The following is a 27642-nucleotide window of genomic DNA, read 5'->3' on the forward strand; positions in this document are numbered from 1 at the left end:
CTGCCCAGCACCTCCCAGCCCAGCCCCAGGTGCTGCTGGTGGCCATGGCAGGGCTGGCCCTTCGCAGCTCCCTGTGCTGGGTCAGGCCCTGTCCTCTGGCCAAAGCCAGACCCATCCCAGAGGGAGCAGCCCAGGGATGAGCCCAGTGCTCATCTCACCAAATCTGGCCCTCATCCCTTCATTTCCCTTTCTTGATTCCCCTTTTCCTGCCCCACATCTCCTGGTGTTTCCCCTGGAATTCCCACCACCACAGGGCACCTGGGCAGGCATTTCTTCTGCTCCTCTCATTCAGCGTAAAGACTAGTAGAGGATTTTTGGGGGTTTTATCCTTATTAGAAAAAAAAAGACAATCCCAGCCTGTAGCAAATCCAGGTTCCTGAGACTGACTTTGTCCCATCTCATCCCTTTCCCCTCTGGATGTCCACGGGTGATCCAGACCCACACAGGCTCATCCCACCACCTCAGAGAGATGTGTCCCCAAGCATCAGGGATTTCTGCTGCTTGAAACCAGGATCCACCCATGGTCTGCACCTTCCCATGGCAGGGGGGTCTTGGAATCTGGAAAATCCATGGCATCCCCACCTTCCAGCCTGTGCCAAGGCACTGCAGCAGGATGGGCACCAGCTGTGCTGATGTCTCCTTCTTAGCAATAAAAAGAAAAAAAAAAGGATTTGGATTGATTAAAATTTAAGGAAAGAAACGCAGGCTGATTTCCCACCCAGAATGAGAACTTGGGGAGGAAAGCGGGAGGTGAGGAATCCAAACACACACAAAGAACAAAACCATCGGGAGAGAGAACAAGACTGAGCGGGAAACAAAGCAAGAGGGAAAAAAAGAAGAGAGATAAAACAGGAAAGAACGAGAAAGAGTGAAAAAAAATCTGAAGTGGAAATAAGCAATCAAAAGGAATAACAAAGGAAAAGGAGCAAAAAAAGGAAAACACACAGAGCGAGAGGGGACAGGGACGGAGCAAACTCCTGCAGGGAACAAAGAGGGGACTCGAGGCAGCCCTAGACACAAAACTGAGACAAGACAGCACTGAAGACAAAGGGAAAGCGGGACAAAAATAGCACCGAAGTGGAAACATGAAGGGATTGAAGGTCCGGGGGAGCTGACTCTGGTCAAGGGGCAAAGCTGAGCACGGCGTGACAGCGGCGCAGCCACGGCTCCTGCGCTGCCCCTGCGCTCCCAGCACAGCCTGGGGTGGGGAGGGCACGGGAGGGGGCAGAGGGAGCCGGGGAGGGCAGAGGGAGCCGGGAGGACAGAGGGAGCCGGGGAGGACAGAGGGAGCCGGGGAGGACAGAGGGAGCCGGGGAGGGCAGAGGGAGCCGGGGAGGGCAGAGCCCGGCTGGAGCTGTCCCATCCCCTCCCAGGCTGCCGGAGAGGAGACAGCTCTGCCCAAGAGACCCCTCCGAGGGGGAGCATCCTCAGAGGCTCCGAGCTGCTCCAAGAAATGGAGCCCTCCTTTCCACAGCGATCCCTCCTTTCCATAATGATCCCTCCTTTCCACAGCAATCCCTCCTTTCCATAATGATCCCTCCTTTCCACAGCGATCCCTCCTTTCCACAGTGATCCCTCCTTTCCATAATGATCCCTCCTTTCCATAATGATCCCTCCTTTCCACAGCGATCCCTCCTTTCCATAATGATCCCTCCTTTCCACAGCAATCCCTCCTTTCCGTAATGATCCCTCCTTTCCATAATGATCCCTCCTTTCCACAGCGATCCCTCCTTTCCACAGTGATCCCTCCTTTCTATAATGATCCCTCCTTTCCACAATGATCCCTCATTTCTGCAGTGATCCCTCCCTCTCTCCCCAGCCCAAGCTGTCCTGTCCTTGCCCTCCTCCATGTGGGGTCCCAGTGTGAGTTCGGGGTCCAGCTGGCTCCAGACCAGCCGTGCCACGGCCAAGGCCAGCACTGGAGCTGTTGCCACCTCTGGGATAACACATCCAGGAAAGGGTAAAAATCACTGTGCAGCTGCTGTGGGAGAGAGGAGGGAGGGACACGGCTGAGAACGAGCCCAGCAGAGATGAGGAGCTGCTCCAGGGGCAGAGATTCCCCCGAGATTCCATGGAGCAGCTGGGCCCCTGCAGGCCCTGGAGATCCAGAGGGGAGCAGAGACCCCCCTGGAGAGCCCCCCCCAGAGCAGGTTTTCTTTCAGGAGCTGTGGCCCGTGGGGGATCCACGCTGGAGCAGCTCCTGAAGGAATTTATCCCACGGGAAGGCACCCCAGGATGGCACAGGGGGAAGGTGTGAGGAAGGATCCACAGGCAAAGTGTGATGGACCAACCCCCATCCCATCCACCTGCACCGCCTGGAATGCCAGAGCTGGGAATGCCAGAGCGAGGCTGAGCCTGCAAAACAGGGTTATTGGGGTTTCAGTTTCTCTCACCACCCACCCCATTTTTAATTGCACTAAATCAAATCACTGTTCCCCAAATCAGTGCCTGGGGAGTGACCTCCCTGCCCTTCTCCCACCCCAGGAGATTTCCATGTAATTTCCTCCCCCTGCCGTGCTGTGGAGGGTGGCTGGGAGCAGCTGGGTGCTCTCCAGAGCCAGCCAAGGCCATGCCCAGCACAGCTCTCCCAGCCCAGCATCTCCACAGCCTCGGGAAGCTCCTGCACTACCGAGGATCCCTGGGCTCCCTCTGCCACCCGGAGCTGCATTCCTGGGCCCGTTTTCCAAGGATGAGGCTTCAGGCACTTCTTCCATGGTGGGGAACCCTGCAGGAAACAGCCCAGGGAGGCTGGAAGGATCCCTGTGCTGGCTGTGGTTGTGCAGCTCAGCTCAGCCCCTTGTGCCCCTCTGGATTTTTTCCCTCCCACATTTTCAAGAGCACAATCAGAAATTAATTCCTGCTTGGGTTCTTGCCCATAACAATAAAACCTGGGATTAGAACAGCCAGCAAGCCATTTGGAGAGCTGTGACCCCTGACAACTCCCAGCCACCAGATGGGACTGAAATAAAAATTCCTCCTCTGGAAAGCTCCCAGGGTTATCCCATCTTTCTCCCTGTTCTTTGCCTGCTGTCAGAGGAACTCCTGACACAGAGAATCAGGGTGGCTGCTCCAGGCTGGGAGTCCTGAACAGCTTCAAAAGGAATATTTGGCACTGTAGGAGCCCCTGGAGCCACTCCTCAGGCTGTTCCTTCTCCCTGCCCTGAGCACAGCCAAGCTCAGCTCAATGGGATCCAAAGCACCTGGGCCGAATTCCCCGGCTGGGGTTTGCAGGAGTCACCTGAACCAGCAGAAAATGGGAACTGACCCTTTTTCCTGCCATAAATCCCCACCTGAGCCCTTCCTGGGGGGAGGAGCTGGGATGGCTCCAGCTGAGACAGACAGGGTTTGTCACACTGGTCCTCTGGGCTGTGACACGGAACCCTCCTGCTCCTGACAGGATTTCCTGGATAACTGGAGGTTGCTGGGCTCTGAAGCTCCTCATTTCTGGTTTTTTATTTGGTTGTGTTGCTGTCCAAAGGCACAGCCGAGCTTCCCAATGCAGCAGTGCCAAGTCCCCTGAACTCCCGAGAGAGCTGAGGAGCTTCCCTGGCTCCAGGGGCTGTGTGGCTCCTGCCTGCAGGGAGACTTCGAGCCATCATTAATTTGGGGAAGTTTCTGATTGATAAGGACAGTGATTCCAGGAACCTCCTGCCCCCAACACTCAGGATCAGCTGCCCCACAAGATCATGGCCTTGCAGTAAAAGGAGCGCAGCCCCTCACCTTTCTCAGCTGGAAGGGTTTATTGCTGTCCCTGAAGTGGCCCAAAGTCTTTCTGATGTTTAAAGGACCGTTCAAGTTTGGCAGTGACAGGGGAGAGGCCTCAGTCCTTCATCCCAGTGTCCTTGGCAATCCAGCTGAGACTCCCAATGGCCACAGACGCTTTTCCCAGCCCCAACCCGAGCAAGGATGGCTTCCCATCTGTGAGGAGGAGCTGCAGAGCTCCCAGTGCCTCGTCCCACCCCGGAGTGCCCAGCTCTGTGGCATTAGCAGTGGATCAGTGCCCAAACTGCTCTGTTGGGGAGGATGAAAGTTTGGTAAGGTATGTAGGCTTGGCAGAAAGGTCTGTGAATGTAGAAACTGGGGATGAGGTGGCAATGAAAGCAAGTTTTGATATAGAATAAAGAATGTTTTGCTGAAACAGTGATTGCTGAGTAACTGAGAAGGCAAAGGTTGGAGATGAGTTGGAAGGAGATTTTTAGGAGCAGGACAAAGGTATGTGATTACAAACAAAGACATGTTTTTCACCAAGTAAGTAAGTCTCAAGAAGAGCATAAGTAAATAGAAAACGTGTCTTTACCAAAAAGAAAGATATGGCAGGCAAACAAGAAATGTTGATGTAGCAAGAAGAAAGGTCTAAGAATTTTCCACTGTAACTTGTTAAATTGTAACTTACTTACTCGTGTGATTGGATAATAATGACTATAACATGGTGATGGTAGTAGCTATGATAGGCTATAGGCAAATGTAAAGGTATTGTGTATGGTGCTTATTGGTTGTTATGTGTTAAGATACTCTGCAAAGAAAAGTATCTAATGCTTGGTAACTTGAACAGCAAGCGGCTGCAGGTATGCCCACAGCTGGAGCTGGCAGCTGTAGGGCTGGCTCTGGATACCCACTCCCTGAGCTGCTGTAACTTTGCCTATGCAATAAACAGCTTTCAAGAGAGCCGCCTGAAGTCCGGACATCCTTCGTGAAACTTTCTCCTATACTGCTCCGTGCCCGAGCAGAGGCTTTGCCACTGGGAGTGCAGGAGTTCAACTTTTGGCTTTGAAGTGAGAGTTGGGCTTCGTTTGAGGGCTTAGAGAGAACCTTCTGCAAGTTCTGCTCTCTGCGCTGGCAGCACAAAGCTCCTCAGAGGAAGAGTCCCTGGTGCCTCCAGAGGGTCGTGGTCAATGGCTCAGAGTCCTGCTGGACATCAGTGACCAGTGGTGTCCTCAGGGTCACTTTTGGGGCCAGTGGTGTTTAAATAAATATCTTCATCAACGACACATGAAGGGATCAAGGGCATCCTCAGCAGGTGACACCAAGCTGAGGGTGCAGTGACACCCCCGGAGGACGGGGCCATCCAGAGGGACTTGGACAGCTCCAGAAGTGGCCCTTGGGAATCTCAGGAGGTTTAACAAGGCCAAGTTCAAGTTGGGGTGACCCCCAGGATCAATCCAGGCTGGGATGAAGTTGGAGCAGCCCCGGGAGAAGGCCCTGGGGGAGCTGTGGGTGACTCTGGACATGTCCCGGCCCTGAACCCCCCAGCCCTGGGCTGATCCCAGCATGGGCAGCCGGAAAGGGACTGGGATTGTGTCCCTGTGCCCCTGTGCTCAGGTGAGACCCCACCTGCAGAGCTGCCCCAGCCCTGGCCCAGCACAGGGAGGAGCTGGAGCTGCTGGAGGAGCCCAGAGGAGGCTCCAGGGTGATCCGAGGGATGGAGCAGCTCTGCTGGGAGGAGAGGCTGGGAGAGCTGGGATTGTTCACCTGGAGAGGAGAAGCTTTGGGGTGACCTCATTGTGACCCTGCAGGACCTAAAGGAGCCAAAAAGGAGATGGAGAGGGATTTTGGAAAGGGCTGGAGGGACAGGACAGGGGGCAATGATTTCCCAGTGCCAGAGGGCAGGGCTGGATGGGATCTTGGGAAGGAATTGTTCCCTGGGAGGGTGGGCAGGCCCTGGCACAGGGTGCCCAGAGCAGCTGAGGCTGCCCCTGGATCCCTGGCAGTGCCCAAGGCCAGGCTGGACATTGGGGCTGGGACAGTGGGAGGTGTGCCATGGTGGCCCATGGCTGGGGTGGCACTGCCCACAGGATGGGCTTTAAGGTCCCTCCAATCCAACCCACTCCATGATTCTGTGATTCCATCTGCTCTGAGGCCCCTTAGATTGAGCCATTTTCATTGGATGTTGCCCCAGAAAAGCCCTGGGGGTGTGAAATGCTCCCCACAAGGCTCAGGTTTCCATCCTGTGCCATCCTGCAAGAGCCCTGTGGCTGCAAACCAGGGCTGGATGTGCCCCTGCCCCGGTGAGACTCCCCTCAGCTGCTGTGCCCCGGCTCGGGGTGGGGCAGAGCTGCTGCTGCTGCTCCCTTTGGTCACACGGTGCCCCCACAGAGACCCTTCCCCCCACCCAGGACAGCACCAAGCCGGTGTTCAGGAGAACAGGGATGGAAAGAAGGGGGTCCAAGGAGTGCCTCGAGCTCCAGGTGACATTTGGGGACATTTAGGGACACCCGGCCTGGGCTCAGGGATGCAAATGATGCTTTACTGCCCACATTCCATCTCTTCCCAGCCCGTGGGGTGTGACTGTTATCCTGGCAGCAGCAGGGATGGATGGAACGCGAGTTAATCTGTGCCCACCATCTCTCTTGATCTCTCCTTCATTTCCATTTCTTTCAAAGACGGAAGTTTCATTAAAACCGCAGCGCTCTCCTATTAAATGAGTAAGGGACGGGAGTGACTGCCTCTGCATCTCAGCGGCGAGAGTCTTTTGAAAATCACTCAAGAGGCACGGCTCAAATCAGATATTTAATAAGAACCACTTGGAGATCACTTCTTAAAGCAATTAACAGATGATCAGAGATAAGCGAGATGCAACAATGAGGCCCAGATCTCAGACAGGTTTCTCCGGGGCCGGGGTGCAGCCCGGCGTCACCTTGCAGTCACAAACGGCGTCAGGACAGAACAGCAGAGGAAATTCCCACTTTTCAGCCTGATTTTGCTCCTGACTCTGCTCCTTTTTGCTCTTTCCAGCGGCTTGGAAGCTGCAGGTGGAGCAGGGAGAAGGGGCCAACACCTCCCCGGGGCTCTGCCCCACCCGAGGCTCCTCGAGCCCGGCGTTCATCTCCACCGCCCCTTCCTTGTGCCGAGCCAGGGGTTGCTTTTCCTTCTGGAGCACGAAGGAAAGGCAGCTCTGCCCCTGGACACTCCAAAGGATGCCAGAGCTCAGCAGCAGCAGGATCCTCACCCCCGCCTGTCCTGTGCCACCTGGCACGGGGACATCGCCGGCCCAGCGCCTGTGCCAGGACACGCGGCCATCCCAGAGGGACAGGCAGGCACTGGCACAGAGCTCAGCACGGCCAGGGCCGGAGCCAGGCAGTGGCCACAGGTCCTGTCCAGCCCCGCTGCGGGAGCTGGGGCTGGGGCACCTCGGCGCTGCACCGTGCCGTGTGGCCAAGGCCATCCGCTGCCACCCTGGGCGCTGGCAGGGCTCGAGCTGCGCTCAGTCACAGCACAGCCGGCATCCCAGGGCTGGTGGGTTGCTTATCCTGACCCACTCAGGCTCTCCCCTCCGATATCTGCTCAGTTTAAGGGCGTTTGAGCAGTTGGGCCAGAGCTGGGGGGTCTCAGATCCCTCAGGATCCGCCAGGAAATTGCTTCTCTTGGAAGGCAGCAACAAAGGCAGGGGGAGCTGGCTCATGCACCCACAGACTTGTGGTCGTTTTGGGTTTGGAAGTGCTCAAATTTATTACACAAGAGATGATGCAACAGCGAAAAAGAGAGCAAAATTCTACATTGACTCTCTACTCTGCAAGTCAGGACAACTAAGAGGTTTTACTTCATTAAGGAAGGCAGGGAAAAATCAGAGACGGCCCCAGTGGTTGAGGGAGTCTTGTAAAGCCTAAATGAACAATCAGTCCTAGGTGATGCTCATTGCTGTAGAAGGAACAATGAGAGAGATCTGCTTCTGTTCAATAAATTACTAAAACATCATTTATAAACCTGCTGCATGGCATTGGAAATTCAGCTCGTTAAACATCCAGGGATGTTTAGGAATGCAAATGGAAGACAGGCATGAGTGCTCTGCAGCAAAGGACTCTGTGCACATCCCGGCTTGGGAAACATATTTACACATACATCTCATATATTAATCTATTTTAGTGCACCCTAGCCAGAGGGCAGCCACGAAGAGGATTATTCTGGGAGAAGGACAGGAGATGGGCTGGTTTCTCCTCCCTGCTGAGCAGAGCCTGCGTCCATCCACGTACAGCAACTTTGCAGGACCGTGTTTCCCCTCTCCAGGCAGCCACACCTCAGGACCCCGAGCAGAGGTCTCCCAAGTGGGTTTGGTAGCCAAGATTTGGTAGCCAGGATTACTGAGAGCCAAAAAAAGATCAGGAGAGATCCCTCCACCAGAGTAACAAGCCTGAAGGGACTTCAGGGCACAGAGTTTTGGCCAAGCTGCCATTTATTGGTGCCTTGGCCTCCCTCCCTGCCCCTCCCACGGCTCAGGAAGGGTGATGAGCTTTGGGGGGACTTGGCCAGGACTGAGCAGGCAGGCCAGGGGTGCTCAGGGCTCAGGAGAACATTGCTGCTGTCACCAGCAGGGCAGGCAGACATCCCAGGCCATTCCCGGGGAAGCCCTTCGGGGTCTCCATGGAGGGCGGTGCTGGCCTGGCCAACAGCAGCGTCTGGGGGATGGGGAGGGGGGCAAGGGGAGATCAGGGGTTTATTCCACTGCGTTTTGTTGGATAACTGCTGTGATCAAGGGTTGGAAAGATCCCTGGGAGCTACTGAGGTGCGTTTTGCTGCTCCAAAACTCAGGGAAAGGGCTGCTGGATGCAGGGGCAGGGAAGGGAAAAGAGAGCGAGGACCCAGCAAAACACCAAATCTTCCAAACTCGGCTCCTTTGGGGCTTGGGAACCTTTTCCTCTCCCAAGCTCCTCAGTTTCCACACTTGCCAGGCAGGTCTGTCCAAGGTCGTGGTGCAAACCTCCCCAGCCCTTTGGGAGAGCTGCGAGTTGGGTGGGAAAGCAGGAATTCCCTGTCAGTAAACGCTCACAGCTTTAGAGCCGTTCCAGCAGGGAACGTGGCACCTCTGGGAGTGCTGGCCAGAGGCAACAGCAGTTCCAAGCCACTCCACACAGCTGGGAGCAGCTGGGGGAGACTCAGATACGATAAAAATAAAGCCACGAACGCCCATCTCCCCCAGGTCCTCTCCCAGGAACACGAGTAAAGCTCTGGTTGATATTCCATCCTTTCCAAAGGAATGCAGTCGCATCAGTCCCAGGCAGCCGTGACTCAGGTCAGACTCCCCTGACTCTTTCAGCCTCTACTTGATGAAGTTTTTAATTGTCCACCTCTGCCCCGTGCAGCTGCGAAGGATCAGGTCAATGCCAGCCATGCCCCTGTTCTCCACCTCCAGGCAGCGGCCCGTGCCCTTGTTCAGGATGGCCCCGTTCTGCAGGGAAAGGGAAGAGGAAAAGATGGAAAAATGAAGACAAGATTGGCCTGTGAAGCAAACCAGGGGCAGAAGGGCAGCCCTGGGCACTGCTGGAAGGGGCACTCAGCTGGGTGAGAACGCAATTCAAACAATAAAATGATTCCCCAAATAAATGGAGTGAGCATCCGTTGGCCCTGGCAGCACCCAAGGGACACCTGTAACCTTTAAAGCCCACAGCTGGTGGGAGGGTGGGGCACTTCTGTGAAAGCTGCATTATTTACACTCTGCTTTGGGGCAGAAGTGTTCTCATGAATTTCACTCTTTATCCACAACGAAGGAACCTGGAAGTCATTGGCAGACCAGACACAACCAGATCCACCTTGCTGCTACCAGACAGGAAAACTGAGACTAGAAATTGTCCTGAAATGCTGCCCTGATCCCTCTTAACCTTTTCCCTCTGCCCCAGGAGCTGGAACTTGCTGTTCCATGGCACCATTTCCCTTTTGTCCCACCCCATCCTGCTGGCTGCGTCCCATCCTATCCCATCCCGTCCCATCCCGTCCCATCCCGTCCCATCCCATCCCATCCTGTCCCACTGGCTGTGTCCCAGCCAGGTTTGGGAAGCAGAGCAGCAGCCCCAGGACCCACCTGGATGAAATTCCAGCGCTTGTGGAGGCTGCTCTTGACCTTGTCGCAGTCCAGCAGCTGCGGGAAGCGGCTCTTGCCGTTGTCCACCAGGCAGCGCGTGTCGGGCAGCAGCGTGGTGGTGCCCAGGGCCCCCAGGTGCAGGAACCCCTCCCTGGTGTATCGAGCCAGCTGGGGACAGGGGACAGCAGGGACACCGTCAGCACCCTCACAGCACCGGTACAGAGGGACAGAGGACAGGGCGGTGGAGCAGAGCCCCTGGAAAATTCCGTGGGGATGCACGGGGAAAGCAGAGCTGGAGGGAATAAATCCCAGCTTTCCCCAGCCTCTTCTCCCTGTTTGGGGTGGTTTTCTTCAGATGCAGGTGAGGAACTGAGACGCAGGAAGGGGTAGGAATAATTCCAAGCCTTAAACCCTCCCGGAGCAGACTCCTCCAGCCTCCTGGAACGCTGCGGGATGGGGCAGTGGATGGTTTTCCCTGGATTCCAGCTGGAGCCAGCTGGCCTGGCTGGTGCTGCTGGCCCGGCTCCTGGTGTGCTGGGTGAGCCAGCCTTGGCTGGGCCGGTGCCTCTGGGTGCCTGGCACAGCCCCCAGGGCTCCAATGGGGCACCAGCACCGGCCAGAGGGACCAGAACCGGGATGGGAGCCTGGATCTGTCCCACGGCTCAGGATTGCAGCTACCCCTGGCCATTCCCACCAGATCCAAGTGCCCAGAGCTCCCAGGGGCTGCCTGGGCTGCCCAGGGGTGCAGGATGGGAGCACCGGGCAGGGATGGTGGTTTTGGGGACACCGGGCACACAAAGGACTCCTCCATTTCAAGGAATGCCACCACAATATTTCCCTAAACACATTTAGATTCTGGAGTGAGGAGGAAGGGATGCCAGTGTCCTGCCTTTTATAGTTCAAGGCAAAGATCTCCACAGCTGCTTATTTAAATTATGAATCAGGCCATTATCCAGCAGACAAGTAAGGAGGATTCAGCACGTTAATTAACTGAGCATATCTGTGACCCAGATGCCAGGGAAGAGGCTGTAAATCCCACTGGGAGTTTGGGTTATCTGGGCTGGAATAATTAAACACTGGAAAGCAAGTTAAAACAATGTAGCAGGGTCAGACTCCACCTCACAACCCCAGATCCAGCCACGGTGCCCGGCTCCCTTGGGCTGGGCCTGGCTTTGCTCCCAGGTGCTGCTGGAGTTACACTCAGAGTGAAAATGTTGTGGATCAGAGCAGGCCCTGAGCTCCTCGCATCTCCCTGATCCAGGTGTTCACCACAGCAGGGGTCAGGAGCAGCCCAGACCTTGACCACAGAATCCTGGGATGGGTTGGATTGGAAAGGACCTTAAAGCCCACCCAGTGCCACCCCTGCCATGGGCAGGGACACCTCCCACTGTCCCAGGCTGCTCCCAGCCCCAATGTCCAGCCTGGCCTTGGGCACTGCCAGGGATCCAGGGGCAGCCCCAGCTGCTCTGGGGGCAAAGCTGCCCCATCTCATCCCCCTGGGCAGGATGTGCCCTTCTGTCCCCAGAGCCCTTTGCAAGACAATCACAGAATCCTGGAATATCCTGAGCTGGAAGGGACCCCCAGGGATCACCCAGCGCAGCCCCTGGCCCTGCCCAGACACCCCAACAACCCCACCCTGGGCATCCCTGGCAGCGCTGTCCCAGCGCTCCTGGAGCTCTGGCAGCCTCGGGGCCGTGCCCATTCCCTGGGGAGCCTGGGCAGTGCCCAGCACCCTCTGGGGGAAGAACCTTTCCCTGATCTCCAGCCTGACCCTCCCTGACCCAGCTCCAGCCGCTCCCTGTCTCTGCTCCTTTCTGTTCCCCTCACCAGGAAGTTGGAACTGGGATGAGTCTCCCTTCAGTCTCCTCTGCTCCAGCTGAACATTCCAAGTGCCCTCAGCCACTCCTCACGTGGCTTCTCTTCAAGGTCCTTCCTCATCCTTGTGGCCTCCTCTGGATGCTTCAATAAGCCAAGCCTGGAGCCACACGGTGCTCTCAGCCTGGCAGAGGGATTTGAACCATGCAGCTCATCTGAACTGGCATCTGAGCACCGAATTCAGAGCATTCTGGTGCCCCCAGCACAGGAAGGACATGGAAATGTTGGAGCAAGGCCAGAGGAGGCCTTGAAGTTCAGGGACTGGAGCACCTCCCCTGTGGAGATGGGCTGGGAAAGCTGGGATTGCTCAGCCTGGGAAAGAGGAGGTTGTGTGGAAACCTCACAGCCCCTCCTAGGGAAGGCAGAGAGGGACCCTGCATCAGGAACTGGAGGGACAGGACAAGGGGAATGGGGTCAAACTGATGGAAAGTGGGTTTAGATGGGATCTTGGGAAGGAATTGTTCCCTGGGAGGGTGGGCAGGCCCTGGCACAGGGTGCCCAGAGCAGCTGTGGCTGCCCCTGGATCCCTGGCAGTGCCCAAGGCCAGGCTGGACATTGGGGCTGGGAGCAGCCTGGGACAGTGGGAGGTGTCCCTGCCCATGGCTGGGGTGGCACTGGATGGGCTTTAAGGTCCCTCCAATCCAGACCATTCCAGGATTCTCTGATGATGCTTCCAGCCTTGCAGGAAGGAAAAGGTGCAAAAAGGCCCAGACGAAACAAAGAAAAACCCTGTCCAGGACAGAGGCAGAAGTGACCCAGATGTCCCCAGTGGGCAGTGCCAGTCCCCTGCCATCTCCTGTCTCCAAGATGTTCCCGGCCTGTTGGGAAGGAGCGTGCCAGGCTCTTCCTTTCTGGATGGCTTTTGGCAGCCTGTCCCCAGCCAGCTGGCCCCATGCCCACAGGGCACTGGCATCTCTGCTCTGACACGTTGTTGCCCAACGTGCTGGGGAAAATAAGTCGAGCAGGAATCCAATCCTTGCCCGGGAAGGGAGCAGGGCGGGGATGAGCTGGGGAACAAACAGGGATGGGATGCACGAGGCAGGGAGTGCAGCTGGCAGGTGGGATATCTGCTCTGGGAACAGCAGGGAAAGGGAGCCCCAGCACGGGCTGGGCCAGCACAGGGCCTGAGCCACCCCCCAAACACAGCAGGGCCTCAGCAACCCCCACTGCAGCCTCCAAGCCAGCCCTGAGCGGGGTTATTCCCAAAATTCCCATCTGACCTGTGAGTGCAAGTCCCACCCAAGTTTCTGCTTTTGGGATGTCTTCAGAGAATCACAGAATCACTGAGTGCTTTGGGAGGAAAAGGGGCTTTAAGGATCATCTCTTCCCACCCTCTTCCCCTATCCCAGGGTGCTCCAAGCCCTGTCCAGCCTGGCCTTGGACACTGCCAGGGATCCAGGGGCAGCCCCAGCTTTTCTGTGCTTCTCTGGGCACAGGAGACAATTCCTTCCCAATATCCCATCCAGCCCTACCCTCTGGCACTGGGAAGCCATTCCCTGTGTCCTGTCCCTCCATTCCTTGTCCCCAGTCCCTCTCCAGCTCTCCTGGAGCCCCTTTAGGCCCTGCAAGGGGCTCGGAGCTCTCTCCAAAACCTTCTCATCTCCATCCTGAACACCCCCAGCTCTCCCAGCCTCTCCCCATAGGAGAGGTGCTCCAAGCCTTAATTCCTCTTTTGTTGTTTTGCTCCTCTCCAGAGCGAGCCAGGGGTCCCAGCCCAGCCTGGGACAGGACAAGAAACAAGGGAAAGACCAAGTAGGAAGGACCAGATGAAACAGTTTAAAACTATTCCCAAGCCAAGCATTTCAAAGTGGCTAAAACTGATGAGGTCTTTAACCCCTCCATGGGGTTAAAGCCACATCCCCAGGCAGAGGCACTGACTCACACCCTCAGCCCCTGGGAACATCCTTCCAGTAAATCCCCTCCAGGAAACTGCACCTGGCCACATTCCCACCTTCAGGTGTCCCTGGGGGGAATCCCAGCATCACTGGGATCGGAAAATCCCTCCAAGGCCACGGAGTCCAAGCTGTGCCCGATGCCCACCTTGTCCCCAGCCCAGGGTACTCAGTGCCACCTCCAGGGATGGGCACTCCAAACCTCCCTGGGCAGCCCCTGCCAAGGCCTGAGCACCCTTTCCATGGGGAAATTCCTGCTGCTGCCCACCCTGAGCCTGCCCTGGCCCAGCCTGAGGCCGTTCCCTCTCCTCCTGGCCCTGTTCCCTGGCAGCAGAGCCCGACCCCCCCCGGCTGCCCCCTCCTGTCAGGGACTTGTGCAGAGCCACAAGGTCCCCCCTGAGCCTCCTTTGCTCCAGCCTGAGCCCCTTTCCCGGGGCTGGGGCTCATCCCCCCGGCAAAGCAGCACCTCCAATCCATCTCCTGTGATTGCAATTTCTGCCTGGCTGCATCTCAGGGATGGGAGAAAGTTAATTAGATATCTTAGCACCTGGGAAATAAAAGCCTTGATGACCTTCATTGACTCGATTGGAAAATAATTTAGGGTTGTTTAGCTTCCCTTCTGCTCCAAGCAGACCATCAATTAGCAGCCATCAGTAAAACGTTCAGGATTTGCCTTTTACCACAATTTAATCTGATTAAAGGGTGCTGTTTGGTCACCCCTGCTCCTGCCTTGTCCCCCATGAGCTCAGTATTGATGGCTTTGTCCTCAACTTCTGCTGCTTAAATGGGCAAAACATATTTTATCCTATAATTAAATGAAATGCTCTGCTGGGTGAACATTATCTTAAGTTTTATAGTATTATAGTGCCTTCTATCACCTTAATATATCAGCATGGCTGTGTCACTGCAGTGAGCTATTGCTGCGTTATTAGTGCCATACATCATTACAGCAAGGTGCTTCCAGGAGGGATTGCCTCCACGATGAAGCCATCAAGCAGGAAAAAAATCCATCAGCAGCCTCAATATAATTACAGGATAAAGGGATGATGATGGAATGTCATCATGATTTGACCTGGAAGTGAATGAAAGAAAGAGAATGGAAAGCTGAAGGGAAAATGAGAGAAAACCCCCCCCAAATTTTTCCTCACTGAGGGATGAGTGAGTAAAGCCAAGATCTCATCTGCATTCAGAGGCACCACCCTGAGCTGCATCCAGGCTGAGCTTAAACCCACGGGCAGCCACAGGAGAGAGCAGGAATTGGGGATGGGACACAAACTGGCCTGCCCTGAAGGGCACAAATCACCCCCCTGCAGATACAACATTCCCCCCTCTCCCAGCTGGGCTGCTCCTCCACAGGCTGAGGGATGGTGTGGGATTGCATTTAGGAACAGGGAGGGCTTCCAGGGAAATCCCACCAGCCCTGGCATGGCAGGAAACGGGAGCCACGATCCCGCTGTCCTCGTGATGTGACAGTGGCAGCAGGGAGCCCATGCCTGCCCCTCCCTCCTTCCTGCCAAGGCTGGCAGGGAAACCATCTCTTCAGTGTGAAATAAGGAATGTCTGGGATGCCAAAATGTCTGGGATGGGCCCCAGGATCAAGGAGGGAAGGGGGGACACGTTGATTGAGCACAAGGGTGTGCTTCGGGATGTAACTCCCCAGGAGCCCAACAACTCCTTGTGGGGTTTCATATACACACAAATAAATAAAAACTAGATATATATATACAAACCAGAGCTTGCATTACTTCTAATTCCATTCCCAGCCATCAATTACAACCTGCAGCCCATTAATTAAACAGTTGTAGGGAAAGTCCAATTTCCTTCATGGTGTCACAAAGGCCATTTCCAAGCTTCTGCACTCGCTGATAGCAGCTTAAAACCAGCATTTTCCAGGAGTTTCACTAATTGGATGTATCATGAAACAAAGGAACTGCCAAGAACTGGCTCTCAGCTAAAGAGGGAAGGGACAATGTGCAGAGGGAAGCCCAGGAAGGATGAAATGGGCAAGCTCCAGGCAGCCAGCAGAAGTTGACTTCAGAACTTCAGGCAGGGAAAGAAAACATCATTAAGTTTAATCCCAATAACACAGAGGGAAAAATAAATAACCCATTCTCAGCCATTCATCCCAAAGCCCAGGGTCAGCACCAATGTCAGCCCAGCCCAGTTTCTCCCACAATAATGCACTCAGAGGTTCGAGTTCCCAGCCACAGAGTGCAAAAGGCAGTTTGTGCCATTTAAGAGAAAAATGGGGTTGTTTGAGCAAGAGCGGGTTCTGTTTAGCAGGGACTCCATCAGCCCCAGGGGCTGAGCTTTGCTTAAGGCAAGGATAACCCAAAGTGGGATTTTCTCCACCCCACAGCTGGTTCCCAGCTCCGTGAGTTCCCAGTCCAGGCTCAGATGAACTCTGGGATCACTTAGTCCAGGGTGACTGTGCAGTGAGAACAGGATTTTTATGCTTTTCCATCCCTTGAACTGTACATTTTTTTTCAGCTGAAAATGAACCTCCTTGAGCCTGCTGGGCCCCAGATGCTCCAAAACATTTGGAGAGGCAAAAGGAGTGCCGGAAAACAATTCCCAGCCAAGCGAAATGGCTCATTACCTCAGCACTAATTGTTTTCTTTACCCCATTGGTCTGGGTTTATTCTTCTGGGTGGAAGAGAAAGAATCCCACAATGGGTTGGGTTGGAAGGGATCTTGAAGATCATCTTATTGCAACCTTCCACTGTCCCAGGTGCTCAGAGCCCCATCCAAGCTGGCCTTGGGAAAGAAATGCTCAGATCATGTCCATGATTATTGTTATCTGCCTTTGTCTGGAAGGTTTTATTTTAAATGACAAATTTCAATTTTTTTTTTGTTTGTTTCAAATTGCAAAAATTTCAACTTTTCAACACTTCCAAATGACAAAGATTTCCAATTTTTTTTTTTTTTTCCCCCAAGGCTTTTCCTTGCAGCTCTGGCAGGATTGTGGCAATCCAGAAAACACTGAAGGAGCTGCTGGGAGAACTCCCTGTGATATCCGAGGTGTGTTTAACGCCGGAGAGGGAAGGGCACAGCCAAGCTGCAGGGCCCCACCCTGTCCCCTGTGGTGCCATGTGGCTGTGGCAGTGCCACCCTCACCTGTGGGCCCCAGCCATGGCAGGGGTACAGTATTGCTGTGTGGTTCTCCTGCGGGCCCTGGTCCAGGCACACGTCCTTGGCCTTGTTGTTCCGGAGCTGGGAGGGAAAAAGGGCAGAGTTATGGCTCAAAAAGGGGCAGAGTTATGGCACCAAAAGGGGCAGAGTTATGGCACAAAAAGGGCAGAGTTATGGCACAAAAAAGGGCAGAGATATAGCCCAAAAAAGGGCAGAGTTATGGCCCAAAAAGGGCAGAGTTATGGCCCAAAAATGGGCAGAGTTATGGCACAAGAAGGGGCAGAGTTATGGCTCAAAAAGGGGCAGAGTTATGGCACCAAAAGGGGCAGAGTTATGGCCCAAAAAGGGCAGAGTTATGGCATAAAAGGGGCAGAGTTATGGCACAAAAGGGGCAGAGTTAAGGCATAAGAGGGGCAGAGTTATGGCCCAAAAAGGGGCAGAGTTATGGCACACAAAGGGCAGAGTTATGGCACACAAAGGGGCAGAGTTATGGCACACAAAGGGCAGAGTTATGGCACAAGAAGGGGCAGAGTTATGGCCCAAAAAGGGGCAGAGTTATGGCACACAAAGGGCAGAGTTATGGCACACAAAGGGCAGAGTTATGGCACAAGAAGGGGCAGAGTTATGGCACACAAAGGGGCAGAGTTATGGCACACAAAGGGGCAGAGTTAAGGCCCTCTCTTATTAGAGATACGCAGGAAAATGCTGCACAGCCCTCTCTATCCTCTCCACCCCTCACTGCTGTATCACCAGGAATAACCAGGCAGAGAAAGGTTTAGAGCTCTGTCAGTTTTCTTTAAATCCAGGTTAATGATGACTGGTTTTGGATAATAGCCCCCATTCCGAGGGGCAGTGCCCCTGCACACAGCTGGCTTTGTGTTTGGTCACGGGTGGTGGTGACAAACCCAGGTTTGGGCTGCAAGGAACCTGAAATCGATGCAGAACCCCTCAGATCTCAGTGAAATCTCAAAGTGCTCAACGAGGAAGGGAAAAAAGCCCAGCTGGAACAAGGATCCCCTTGGAATCATCACATCCTTGTTCCAGCTGGGCTTTTATCCAACCCAAACCTTTCTGAAATTTCTTTTTTCGATGAAAATAGAATTTTTGGGGAGGTTTTAGCTTGAAGACATTCAGTAACTTTGATAACAAATCTTTCCTAAAATGAATAACCCATCTGGGGTGCCCAGGCTTCAAGAAGCCTCCTCCTGGTGCCACTCCTCCATCAATTCCATTGCAGCAGAGTATTTGTTATTAGCTCCCATAAATGACTCTTTCTATATTCCCAGAATGGTTTCAAAGCCAGCAGAGATTGAATTGAGTCCCCTTATTTTATCTTGTCCTTAAGCTGTTGTGACAAGGCAATGAATCCTCCAGAGACCTTGTCAGGCATTAGGCTGAGTTGAAGTCAGAAGGTTTTAGAAGATGCCTGAGTATTAAAAATACAAATACAGCTCCTTAATCCACGGAGTCAACGGGAAATGGGGATAATTTCTGTCATTTTACTAAATGATGGATTAAAATATTTTACTTTATACAGTCTCCAGGATCAACAATAAATCCCCAAACTGGTTTTTAGAAGAAACTGGGAGCAGATGGGATAATTACAAATTGGGATAATTACACACAGAAAGTCGGTTTTGATTCACACTCCTCTCCTTTGGGGCTGTTTCTCTCCAGGGACTGCAAACATTGCCAGGCTGAGCTCAGGGACTGAATTACCTCTCCATAAGCAATGGTGTTGTTGTATCTCCTCATTTCTGGATAAACATGGTCCAGGTACCACTGGAAGTTTTTACACTTCAGGCTCTTCCTCAAGGCTTTTCTCTCGGAAACATCCCCAATGTCAATGCCTGGGTTCTGGAAAACAGCAACAGGATGTCACTGAACGGTCACACTTCCAAAAAAAAGGGTAAAAATGAGAGTATTTCCCTGAGCTTTGAGATGCTTTCCAAACTCAGCCAGTGGCTGAGTAATTGCAGGGACTCTGGGATGAGTGTCCAGGGCTGAAATCATCAGGAGGAAGCTGTGGGTTCCAGAGCCACGGCAAGAAGGGGACACCAACTTCTCTGCAATGGCCACAGGCTGGTGCTGGACAGGCTTCAGTCCTGGGGGATGATTTACAAAAGAGGAGCCAAACGGAGAAGAAAAGGTTTGGAAGAAATGTGGGAAGCGCAGTGAAACTCTGGGGAGTCTTCTCCCCGATTCCCCTGGGTTTGGATCCATCTGAGATGTTTAAATAAAGTGTTTTTAAAAGATTTCTCCTCCTGTTTGGGTTCTGAGGCACAGGACTTCCAGGAGAGTTTAGCAGCAAATGGAGATCAGGATTTCAAAGATGGAAATGCAAACCCTGGCTGGGCACTGAGCACCAAAACCCTTCCCTGAGCCCACCGTGACCCCACTGAGTCACAACCCAGAGGAAGGGAGGGGTAAAAGGTGTAAAATAAATGGGAAAAGAATGAAGAAAAGAGAGAAAGGTTTAAGATTCAAATACAGCAGAGGCAGACGGCTGAGAAGAAAGGATAAAAATTGCATGAGAAGAGAAGTTGAGGCTGAAACGCCGAGAAACCTCTTGGCAATTTGGGCAGTTCCAGGGAGGAATGGTCTCCCTGGAGACACGGCAGAGCCCCTCTGCTCCTGCAGAGGTGAAGCAGACAAAGCTGTCCTGGGGAATAACCCTGCGGGAGCTGCGGGCAGGGCTGGAGAGCTGCCCCCCTTTATCCCAGCGTGGAGCCTGCGGAGCTGAGGCAGCGGGGCAGCCACAGCAGCCCCAGCAGCCCCTTCTCCTCTTGCACTCTGCTGTGGCTCCTGCTCTTGTCTTTCCCAGCGATCATTAAACACAGCTGGGGAAGCAATTTTCCATTACAACGCTTGTAATGATCTCCTAATGAATTATTCACTCTGCTTTAGGAGAGGCACCGTTTCAATGTGCCACTGGTCGCTGGGAGGTAAAAATAAAGATGATTCGGTGGAGACAGGCTGGGATGGAGTGGGCGAGGTGGGGCCCAGCCTAGGCAGGCAGCACCTGGAACAGTCAGGGCAGGGCTTTGCCTTGCCATCCCAAAATAATCCAGTGCACATCCATAAAATACCCCCCATCCAACCAGGCTTCCCTCAAATTAAATCTTCATTTGATGGGGAAAGGACCTGTATAAAAATCTCAAATGGGTTTTGGGGAACCCAGACCTATTGGGAAGATCTGCATAAAATCCCGAGTTAATTTTGGGTCACCCAGGCCTGTTCCCAGCCCCAGAGCTGATCCATGTGGCCCTGCCTTTCCCCAGCTGTACAGGATGGATTTTAATCCTTTCTGCAAGGCTCCAAAGCTGTTCCTGAGCAGGAGCATGGTGCCTCGCCTCTGAAAAGGAACCAGCCCAAGGATCAGGATTTCTGATGCCTGCCCATGAGCATTTGGATCTTGAAGCCTCTTTTTAAGAGACACCCAAATTCCCTCAGTCCTGGAGGCAGCTCCTCCTCTCCCGGCCCCTGGAGCGGTGCCTGTCCCAGGCAGAGCCCTCCTGCAGCTCCCTGGGAGAACAGATTTTCCTTCCATCCCTCTTCCTCTCTTTCCTGGCATTTTCGTACCTCCTGGCCCTGGATCTCCCCACCCCAGGACCACGAACCTGCAGCTCCTGGCCCTTCCCAGGCTGCTCCCAGTGCAGTACAAAGCTGTGACTCCACGGCTCCAAACGCCAGCAGCTGTCCCCAGACGGAGCCTTTGCTCAGAAAGCTGCAGCAGCAGCTCAGGTTTTTGTGTTTCCCTGGTTTTCCAGAGGCCTGGAGCAGACACCAGCCGGGAATGCTCCCGCAGCTGCACCAGGACTCAGCAGCTCGTTGGGCCTTTGCCAAGCAGGAAGATTTTGTGTTCATTTTTAGCACCAAGGGGTGGCTGGAAATAATTCAGCTCACAGTGGGGCTGGACACTTGTGGCACCAGTTTGACCTCTCAGTGAAACTGGGCAGCCCCCAGTGCTCGTTCACCTGCTCATCCCACCCATAACCCCGGAGCGTCGCTGCCTCCCCATCCCCGGCTCCCTGCTCCTCCCCTGGCAGTGCCGGGGGCAGGAATGGGGCATTGATCCTGCCAGGACTGCTCCAGGCAGCGTTTGGAGCCAGGAGATGCTCTTGGCTTCCAGGATTAGAGACCCAGGGAGGGCAGAGTCCAAGGAGCAGCTTTGGACCTGCAGAAATTCCTCCTGGAGCCTGTGGAGCTTTCCCAGAAGTGTAGGGAGGGATCCCTGTCCCTGGACATGCTCACCTGGAGCTGCTGGTGGCACCTCATGGGTTTCCAGACTCACCAAGCTGTGACGTGGCAGGATTTACACCAAAATTATTGTGTCAGATCCAAGAAAACCTGACCATTTCTGGGCAGAAACAAAAGGATCCAGCAAAGCTCTTTAAGGAGAAGATTTAAAAGGAAGGGGATCCCCTTCTGTGAGCCACCAATGTCCAATCCTTTACCTTTCAACTTCCCAGCACTGGGAAAACAAACAGCCCCAGCCCTGGGCCACACATCCGTGGGGAGCTCTGGGCAGGATCGGTGTCCATGAGCTGGGAACCCGAGCTGGGCTGGATGTGACACGGAATAAACCTGAGGCTCTAACGCTGCTGACAGCAATAATCTCCCAGGCAGACTCCATCTGCAGAGCAGTGTCAGGACATCCCCTCACACTGGGCAAACACTCAGTGGGGAGACAAACACCACAAGGCAGGTTTAATTCCTAGAACCACACAAAAAAGGCTGGGGGAACAGCAGGAATCCCCCCAAAGCCTGCAGGGTTTGGAGCCTCTCCCCCAGAGCCGAGGGAGCTCTGCTGGGGCTGAGCCCCGGGGGCTTCAGGCTGTGCTTAGGGACACTAAACGTTCCATAATTCAGGGTTTAAGCACACAGTGACCACGAGGCCGGGCTGTACCTCCAGGGGCAGGTTCCAGGCGATGTAGACGTGCCACTTGTAGTCGTCCATCCAGACCTCGGCCACGCGCAGCGCGTTGCGCTTGGTGTAGAAGCCGATGTTGTTGTTGTAGGGCTTCTTCTTGCGCTCGATGTGGGCCACCCTGGAGCAGGGCAGCACCTCCATGCTGCCCCCACACAGCCACACCTGCAACACAGCCACAGCTCCCTCAGCACGGGCACGACCCCCGTGGGCAGCAAGGGAAAGAGGGGAGTTCGGAGGATTCCACACCATCCCGGCGAGCACAGCGTCACATCTCAAACGCCAGCGCGACCCCACGGCCACGTGGGGCCTCTGCCCAGCACCGAGAGAGTCTGGGGAGGTTTGAGATGATCTCTGTGCCGCTTTCAAGCAACTCTTGGATTAACCTGTGCCCAGAGCAAAACCTGTGCTCAAAGCTTTAGAGGGATCAGGTCTATCCCTCAGCTGGTGTAGGACCTGCGTTTCCTCTCAAATACAAAGCACTAGTGACTGGAATAGTTCAAACAGTCCCAAGATCCCCTCCTGCAGAAGGGATGAGTCAGTGAAACATATGGCAGGGACAGATTTCTCCCACTTGAAACCATTTGTTCACTATTGTTCTTTCACGTGCTGCTTCAAACTCCCTTAAATCCTGGTTTACAAGTTAATACAATCTTGTAAGATGCTCTTTTCATCTCACACCCAGGGGATTTGCAGGAACACTTGCCATACCTGGATTCTTCCCCACCTGTTTGTCAGCAGCAAGAAGTTATTTACCTTCCAGCCAGGACTGCAGCCCCCGGGCAATCATTCCAAACCCCGACTCCAAGCAGGCCTAATAATCCCAGTTTTGCCTATTTTGCAGGCTGCTCTGCATTATCATTTGGCACAGTTATTGTAACACCCAGCGTGACTGGGATCCCTTCCAGGCTCACCACCTTTCCTCCCATCTGCAGTCCCTGATCTTCATGGACCCTGCTCAGTTCCAGCAGCACCAGGAGCCTCCTGCCTGGAGCAGCGCCCGGCGTCACCTCCCGGGGCTGGCTTTAGCCACACGTGCCCAGGTGACCGCAGAGACAGGACAGCGAGGGGACACCTTCCCCTGCTCCTCGTGCTGTTCCCACCTGGATTGCTGCAGAAGAGGAGCCCCCCCCCCAAAACCTGAGCCTGTTGTGTCAGCCGGTGCATAAACATGCAGAAAAAAAATCCCATTTTGCTCCTGCTCTGTGGTTTGACCTTTCAGGACACGTTAAAGACAATTTCATGCCCCAGCGGGGATTCAGAGCTGGTCTCTGGGAGAGGGACCTGCCTGCCCCTCCCTGTCCCTCCCCTCCCTTCTCCCGCCCCAAGTCAACAAGGGCCACTCAAGTTTTGCAACAGGCAAAGTGAACCAGAGCTGAACTAGGCAACCCCAAAGGACAAAAAAAATATTTTTAAAGGAACATTCCGTAGGCAGAAACTTCCCGTGGTTCTTTAATTTCTGCTCAGTTCTTTAATTTCTCAACACCTTGGTGAAAGAGGGGAATGAGCTCTGCCCTTGGGTGCTCCCAGAGCTGCTGGGTTCAAACACTACACTGAATAAACCCTCCACTCCAGAGTGACCCCCAGCATCTCACAGTTTTGTACTTTTGGGGATTTGTTAGGCTTTGTCTTGATTTAAAATTAGAATAATTACTTTAAAACTATTAAAACCATAATTAACATGCTTTTCTAGCAGCCTGCCCCAAGTCACCCCATTGTCCTGCTGTGCTTCAGTTAAACAATTCATGGCAGCTTCCTTAAATTTCAGGAATATCTGTACAAACCACCTGGAAATTCGCACACTGGAATAACCTGTGGGGGCAGAGAGCTGGGCACTGAGCAAAGGGCATTGCCTGGGTACACATCCACAGCCTGGCCCAGAGGGAGCCATACAAACTTAACTCAGGAATTATCCAAGGGAAGAGCACACATCACCTCCTAAACGGAGCCTGAGCTGGCATTAGGAACTAAAAAATCCCTGTTTTGAGAAGGTATTTAGAAATATTTCTGCTGGGAACAACAGAGCAGAGAGAGCCATGGCCCAGGGATGGCCGCACAAGTCCCACAGGATCACTGTCCCAGGAAGGAGTTGCTTCTTCCCATGTGGCCCCACAAGGAATTTCTGCCCCTCCTGCACCCAAACTGCAGGGGAAGAGGTGCGCAGGGAGCTGCAACCCAAGTGAACCCCCCAAGGCTCTGGAGCTGTGCCTGCCCCACAAGCTCAGTGTGAGGCCCCAGGCCTGCACTGACCATGGCTCAAGGGCACAGAATTCCTGCAGAATTCCACAGCCAGAAGAGCCCAGTGGATACCAATCCTCCCAGCAGGAGGGGAGGCACCTGCCCCAATGTCCCAGCCCTGACTTCACCCCTGTGGCACCCAGCCCTGAGGGCAGGAGGCTCTTTGGGAACCTTGGAGCAGCCATTGATCCCAGGAAAGCCCTTTGACACACAGAGTACCTTCCTACTGAAGAATCCTATTACATTGTTCATGGAATCCAGAATGCCAGGATGGGTTGGGGTGGAAGGACCTCAAAGCCCACCCAGTGCCACCCCAGCCATGGGCAGGGACACCTCCCACTGTCCCAGGCTGCTCCCAGCCCCAATGTCCAGCCTGGCCTTGGGCACTGCCAGGGATCCAGGGGCAGCCCCAGCTGCTCTGGGCACCCTGTGCCAGGGCCTGCCCACCCTCCCAGGGAATAATTCCTTCCCAGTATCCCATCCATCCCTGCCCTCTGGCACTGGGAAGCCATTCCCTGTGTCCTGTGCCTCCAGCCCTTGTCCCCAGTCCCTCTCACACAAAGCCATGTTCGGAGGCTCGGGGTACAGTAGCTCAGCAGGTTACATTTGATGAGCAAGTCTCCAGGTTTCCCTGTTTTCTGACATTCCCATTCCCACACAATGATTAAATTGCCACTCCTTCACCCGTGAAGTGATACAGAACTAAAACCAGACCCATTGCCCTCAGAAAAGGAGGGTGACTCAATAACATCTCCATCGATCCACACACAGGAGGAATCAAAGCCGTGGAAAACACTGGGATTTATAAACAACCAGATAATGGCAAACTCTAGTGAAGGAACCCCAGAGGAACAAACAGAAACCGAAGCCATCACCCAGAGACCTTTGATGTGTTTTGCAGAAAGCTGCTGGGGGATAACTTGTAATTCTTTTCCAAGGAAAATGTGACTGTCCTCAGGATGGAAAAGCAGTGCCTTGTCTCGAGGAGTGAGATGCCCCAGCACAGCTGACACTGCACTGCTAAATCTGCTTTCCAGGAGCTTCGGCACGTGAGGGAAGGAGGCTCACGGGGACCTTCTTGGTTTCTACCTGAAAGGAGTCTCAAGACAGGTGGGGGTTGGTCTCTTCTCCCAGGTGACAAAGGACAGGTGAAGGAAGGGCTTCAGCTTGTGCCAGGGGAGGCTTCGGGTGGATATTGGGAAAATTTCTTCCCTGAGAGGGTTGTCAGTCGTTGAAAGAGGCTGCCCAGGGCAGTGCCCTGAAGTCAGTGTCCTTGGAAGTGTTCAAGAACCACGTGCATGTGGCACTTGGGGACAGGCTTAGCGGTGGCCTTGGCAGTGCTGGGGAATGGTTGGACTCAGAGGCCTTCTCCAACGTCCTGATTCCCTGTGGGAGGCACACTTTGGTTATGACAAGCTCTCCTTGTGACAGGATGTGCTCCAGGGATGGCGCGAGCCAGCTTTGCTTCCCAACCACCCTTTGGAAGCACGGAGCTGCTGCGGGTGTGTGAGAGCGTTTGTGCAATGGGAGGAACCTCAGGGCCTGCCCAGGGCCAGCCCGGGCTGGGACAGGGCTCAGCGGTGATGCCGAGGGGCAGCAGAGCCCCAGGGGAAGCCCAGGTACCTCCCTGGGCACGGGGAGCTCCCACCGGCACCAGCATCTCCTCTGCCAGCACACTCCAGGCCTCAGCTGCAAAGGGAAAGCTGCTTTCCCAGTGCTCTGAGAGAGCTGGGGGTGCTCACCTGGAGAGGAGAAGGCTCCAGGGAGAGCTCAGAGCCCCTTGCAGGGCCTAAAGGGGCTCCAGGAGAGCTGGAGAGGGACTGGGGACAAGGGCTGGAGGGACAGGACACAGGGAATGGCTTCCCACTGCCAGAGGGCAGGGCTGGATGGGATCTTGGGAAGGAATTGTTCCCTGGGAGGGTGGGCAGGCCCTGGCACAGGGTGCCCAGAGAACAGAGTGGACAGTGACCACCCTGGGTGCTGGCCGTGGTGTGACACCCACGATGAGCACCCACAATGAAACCCTGCCTTTACTCGCCCGTGGCTTGGCCGAATTTTAACTATTCAGACTGAAATCTATCGTGGACCAGCTGGAGCTCTGCAGTTGATGCAAAGCAAGGGAAACTTTGCATCTCCCAATGCATTGTGACAGAAGGAAATGGGGGAAAGCCTTCCGTAACTTTGATTCCACCCACTCCTGGCTTTTCGGCCGATAACTTCATTTCTCAGGTGATTAGCAAGCCCCTGCCTTAATTAGACATAGATTTCCCATTTACCAGCTTTGCCTTATCTTTGCTCCCCTCCCTCCTTTGACAAGTGCCTTCCAAAGCTGAGGGGGAAACACAATTACTGGGGCAGCTGAAATAATTCCCAATGTGCCAGGACAAAGGGCTAAATAATCCAACTGAGAAACAGCAGAGAAGGCAACAAAAGAATCATTTCTCCTGTCAAGTTCTGAGCGACTTTACCTCTCCAAGTTACTGCTTTTGTGGGAACAAACAACACGCACAGCCACATTGCCAGCACTCCCATCCTTCCTGCTCCCCCTGGCTGTGCCCCATCCCACGTCCCCACAGCACACCAGGGCAGGAGGTCCCCAGGGCCAGGCTCATGCTGTCAGCAATGGGATGAAGAAGTTGCTCCCCAGACCTCTGTGCTCCCTGCAGAACCTTTATTTCCATGGTTTCCCTGGCACGAGGCTTGTGGAATGGAGCAGTGGGACACCCCCATCCCAGCCAGCTCAATCCCAGTTTGGGGAGATAAACACGTCCCCATCAGCAGCTGGTGGCCCTTTACGGGTGCCAATCCCATCCCACAGCCCTCAGCCTGCAGGCTGGCTGGTATTTGGTATTTCTCATGGGTGCATTTCCATAGAGATGGGAGCTGGACCCTGAGTCATCACTGGGTGCTCCTCCAGGCTCAGCAAAGGTCACATCCAGCCCCACATCCAGAGCCGGGGGATGGAGAAGGAACAAAAACCCTCTGGCACATCCCTGGCAGAGGCAGCAGCCCTGGGTGGGCCCATCAGAACATCCTGCTGCAAATCCCTGCACAGCTCTATCCTGAACAGCTGAGGAATTGTCCTGGAGAGCTGCAGGGAGAAGTGAAGGAGACTCCACATCCTGCAGCTGGAACAGGAAAAGGAATTTCACTGCTGTACCTGTAGATTTCTTTCCTCTTTCCTGAGGCCACAGAAAACCTTTAGGGAGGCTCAGAAGCAGCCAGATCAGGCCCAGGATCCATCCAGATGTGCCGTCTCCCTAAAGTGGGATTTCTGAATGGACCTGCCCATCCCAGCCCACATCCATTCCAGCAGAGAATGGAACTGGGAGGAGAGGGTTAGAACACGTTTTAAAAACTTAATTCTTCTCTTCTTTGGCTCTCCTTTTCTCCTGTTTTATCGTCATGGATGATACCACTTTGGACAGGTTCCCATCTGTTTTGTGCCAGACCAATAACAGAAATGTCCCAATTGTCCAGTGTCCAAATGTCCAATCTTTCCTAAATTAATTCCTTTTGTAATGGCATCTAAAAATGCCAAAGGAGAGTGGAATCAGATGTACTCCACTGCCCCTAGCCTGCAGCAAAAATGGGTAATAACCACTTTTCATCCTCAAGCAACATAAAGACTTTAAATTTGACACATTGAGAGGGCAGAATACAGCCAGATCTCCATGTGTTGTTGGGGTTTTAAGAGGTCTAGTTTTTTTTTTCTGTTAAAGGAATTTTCCCCCATTCTGTTACTAAGATACAAATCTCAGGGTTCTTAAGAGAAAACAAAAGAC

General features: G+C 54.1%; 1 protein-coding gene across 2 annotated transcripts in view; it reads right to left on the reverse strand.

Moving 5' to 3' along the window:
- Positions 1 to 6488: 6488 nt before the first annotated feature.
- GALNT17 (polypeptide N-acetylgalactosaminyltransferase 17) overlaps positions 6489 to 27642 on the reverse strand; it is a 209646-nt gene continuing 188492 nt past the window's right edge. For both annotated transcript variants that reach the window (XM_010409779.3, XM_039562777.1), the window contains 5 exons: positions 21599 to 21784; positions 18409 to 18546; positions 16675 to 16770; positions 9791 to 9958; positions 6489 to 9160 (listed from right to left, as the gene is read on the reverse strand). In XM_010409779.3, the coding sequence (XP_010408081.1) occupies positions 9032 to 9160; positions 9791 to 9958; positions 16675 to 16770; positions 18409 to 18546; positions 21599 to 21784 (717 nt within the window). In that variant the 3' untranslated portion in view covers positions 6489 to 9031. The remainder of the gene's footprint in view (positions 9161 to 9790; positions 9959 to 16674; positions 16771 to 18408; positions 18547 to 21598; positions 21785 to 27642) is intronic.

Source organism: Corvus cornix, chromosome 19 (assembly GCF_000738735.6).
Source record: "Corvus cornix cornix isolate S_Up_H32 chromosome 19, ASM73873v5, whole genome shotgun sequence".
In the NCBI taxonomy this organism is placed as follows: domain Eukaryota; kingdom Metazoa; phylum Chordata; class Aves; order Passeriformes; family Corvidae; genus Corvus; species Corvus cornix.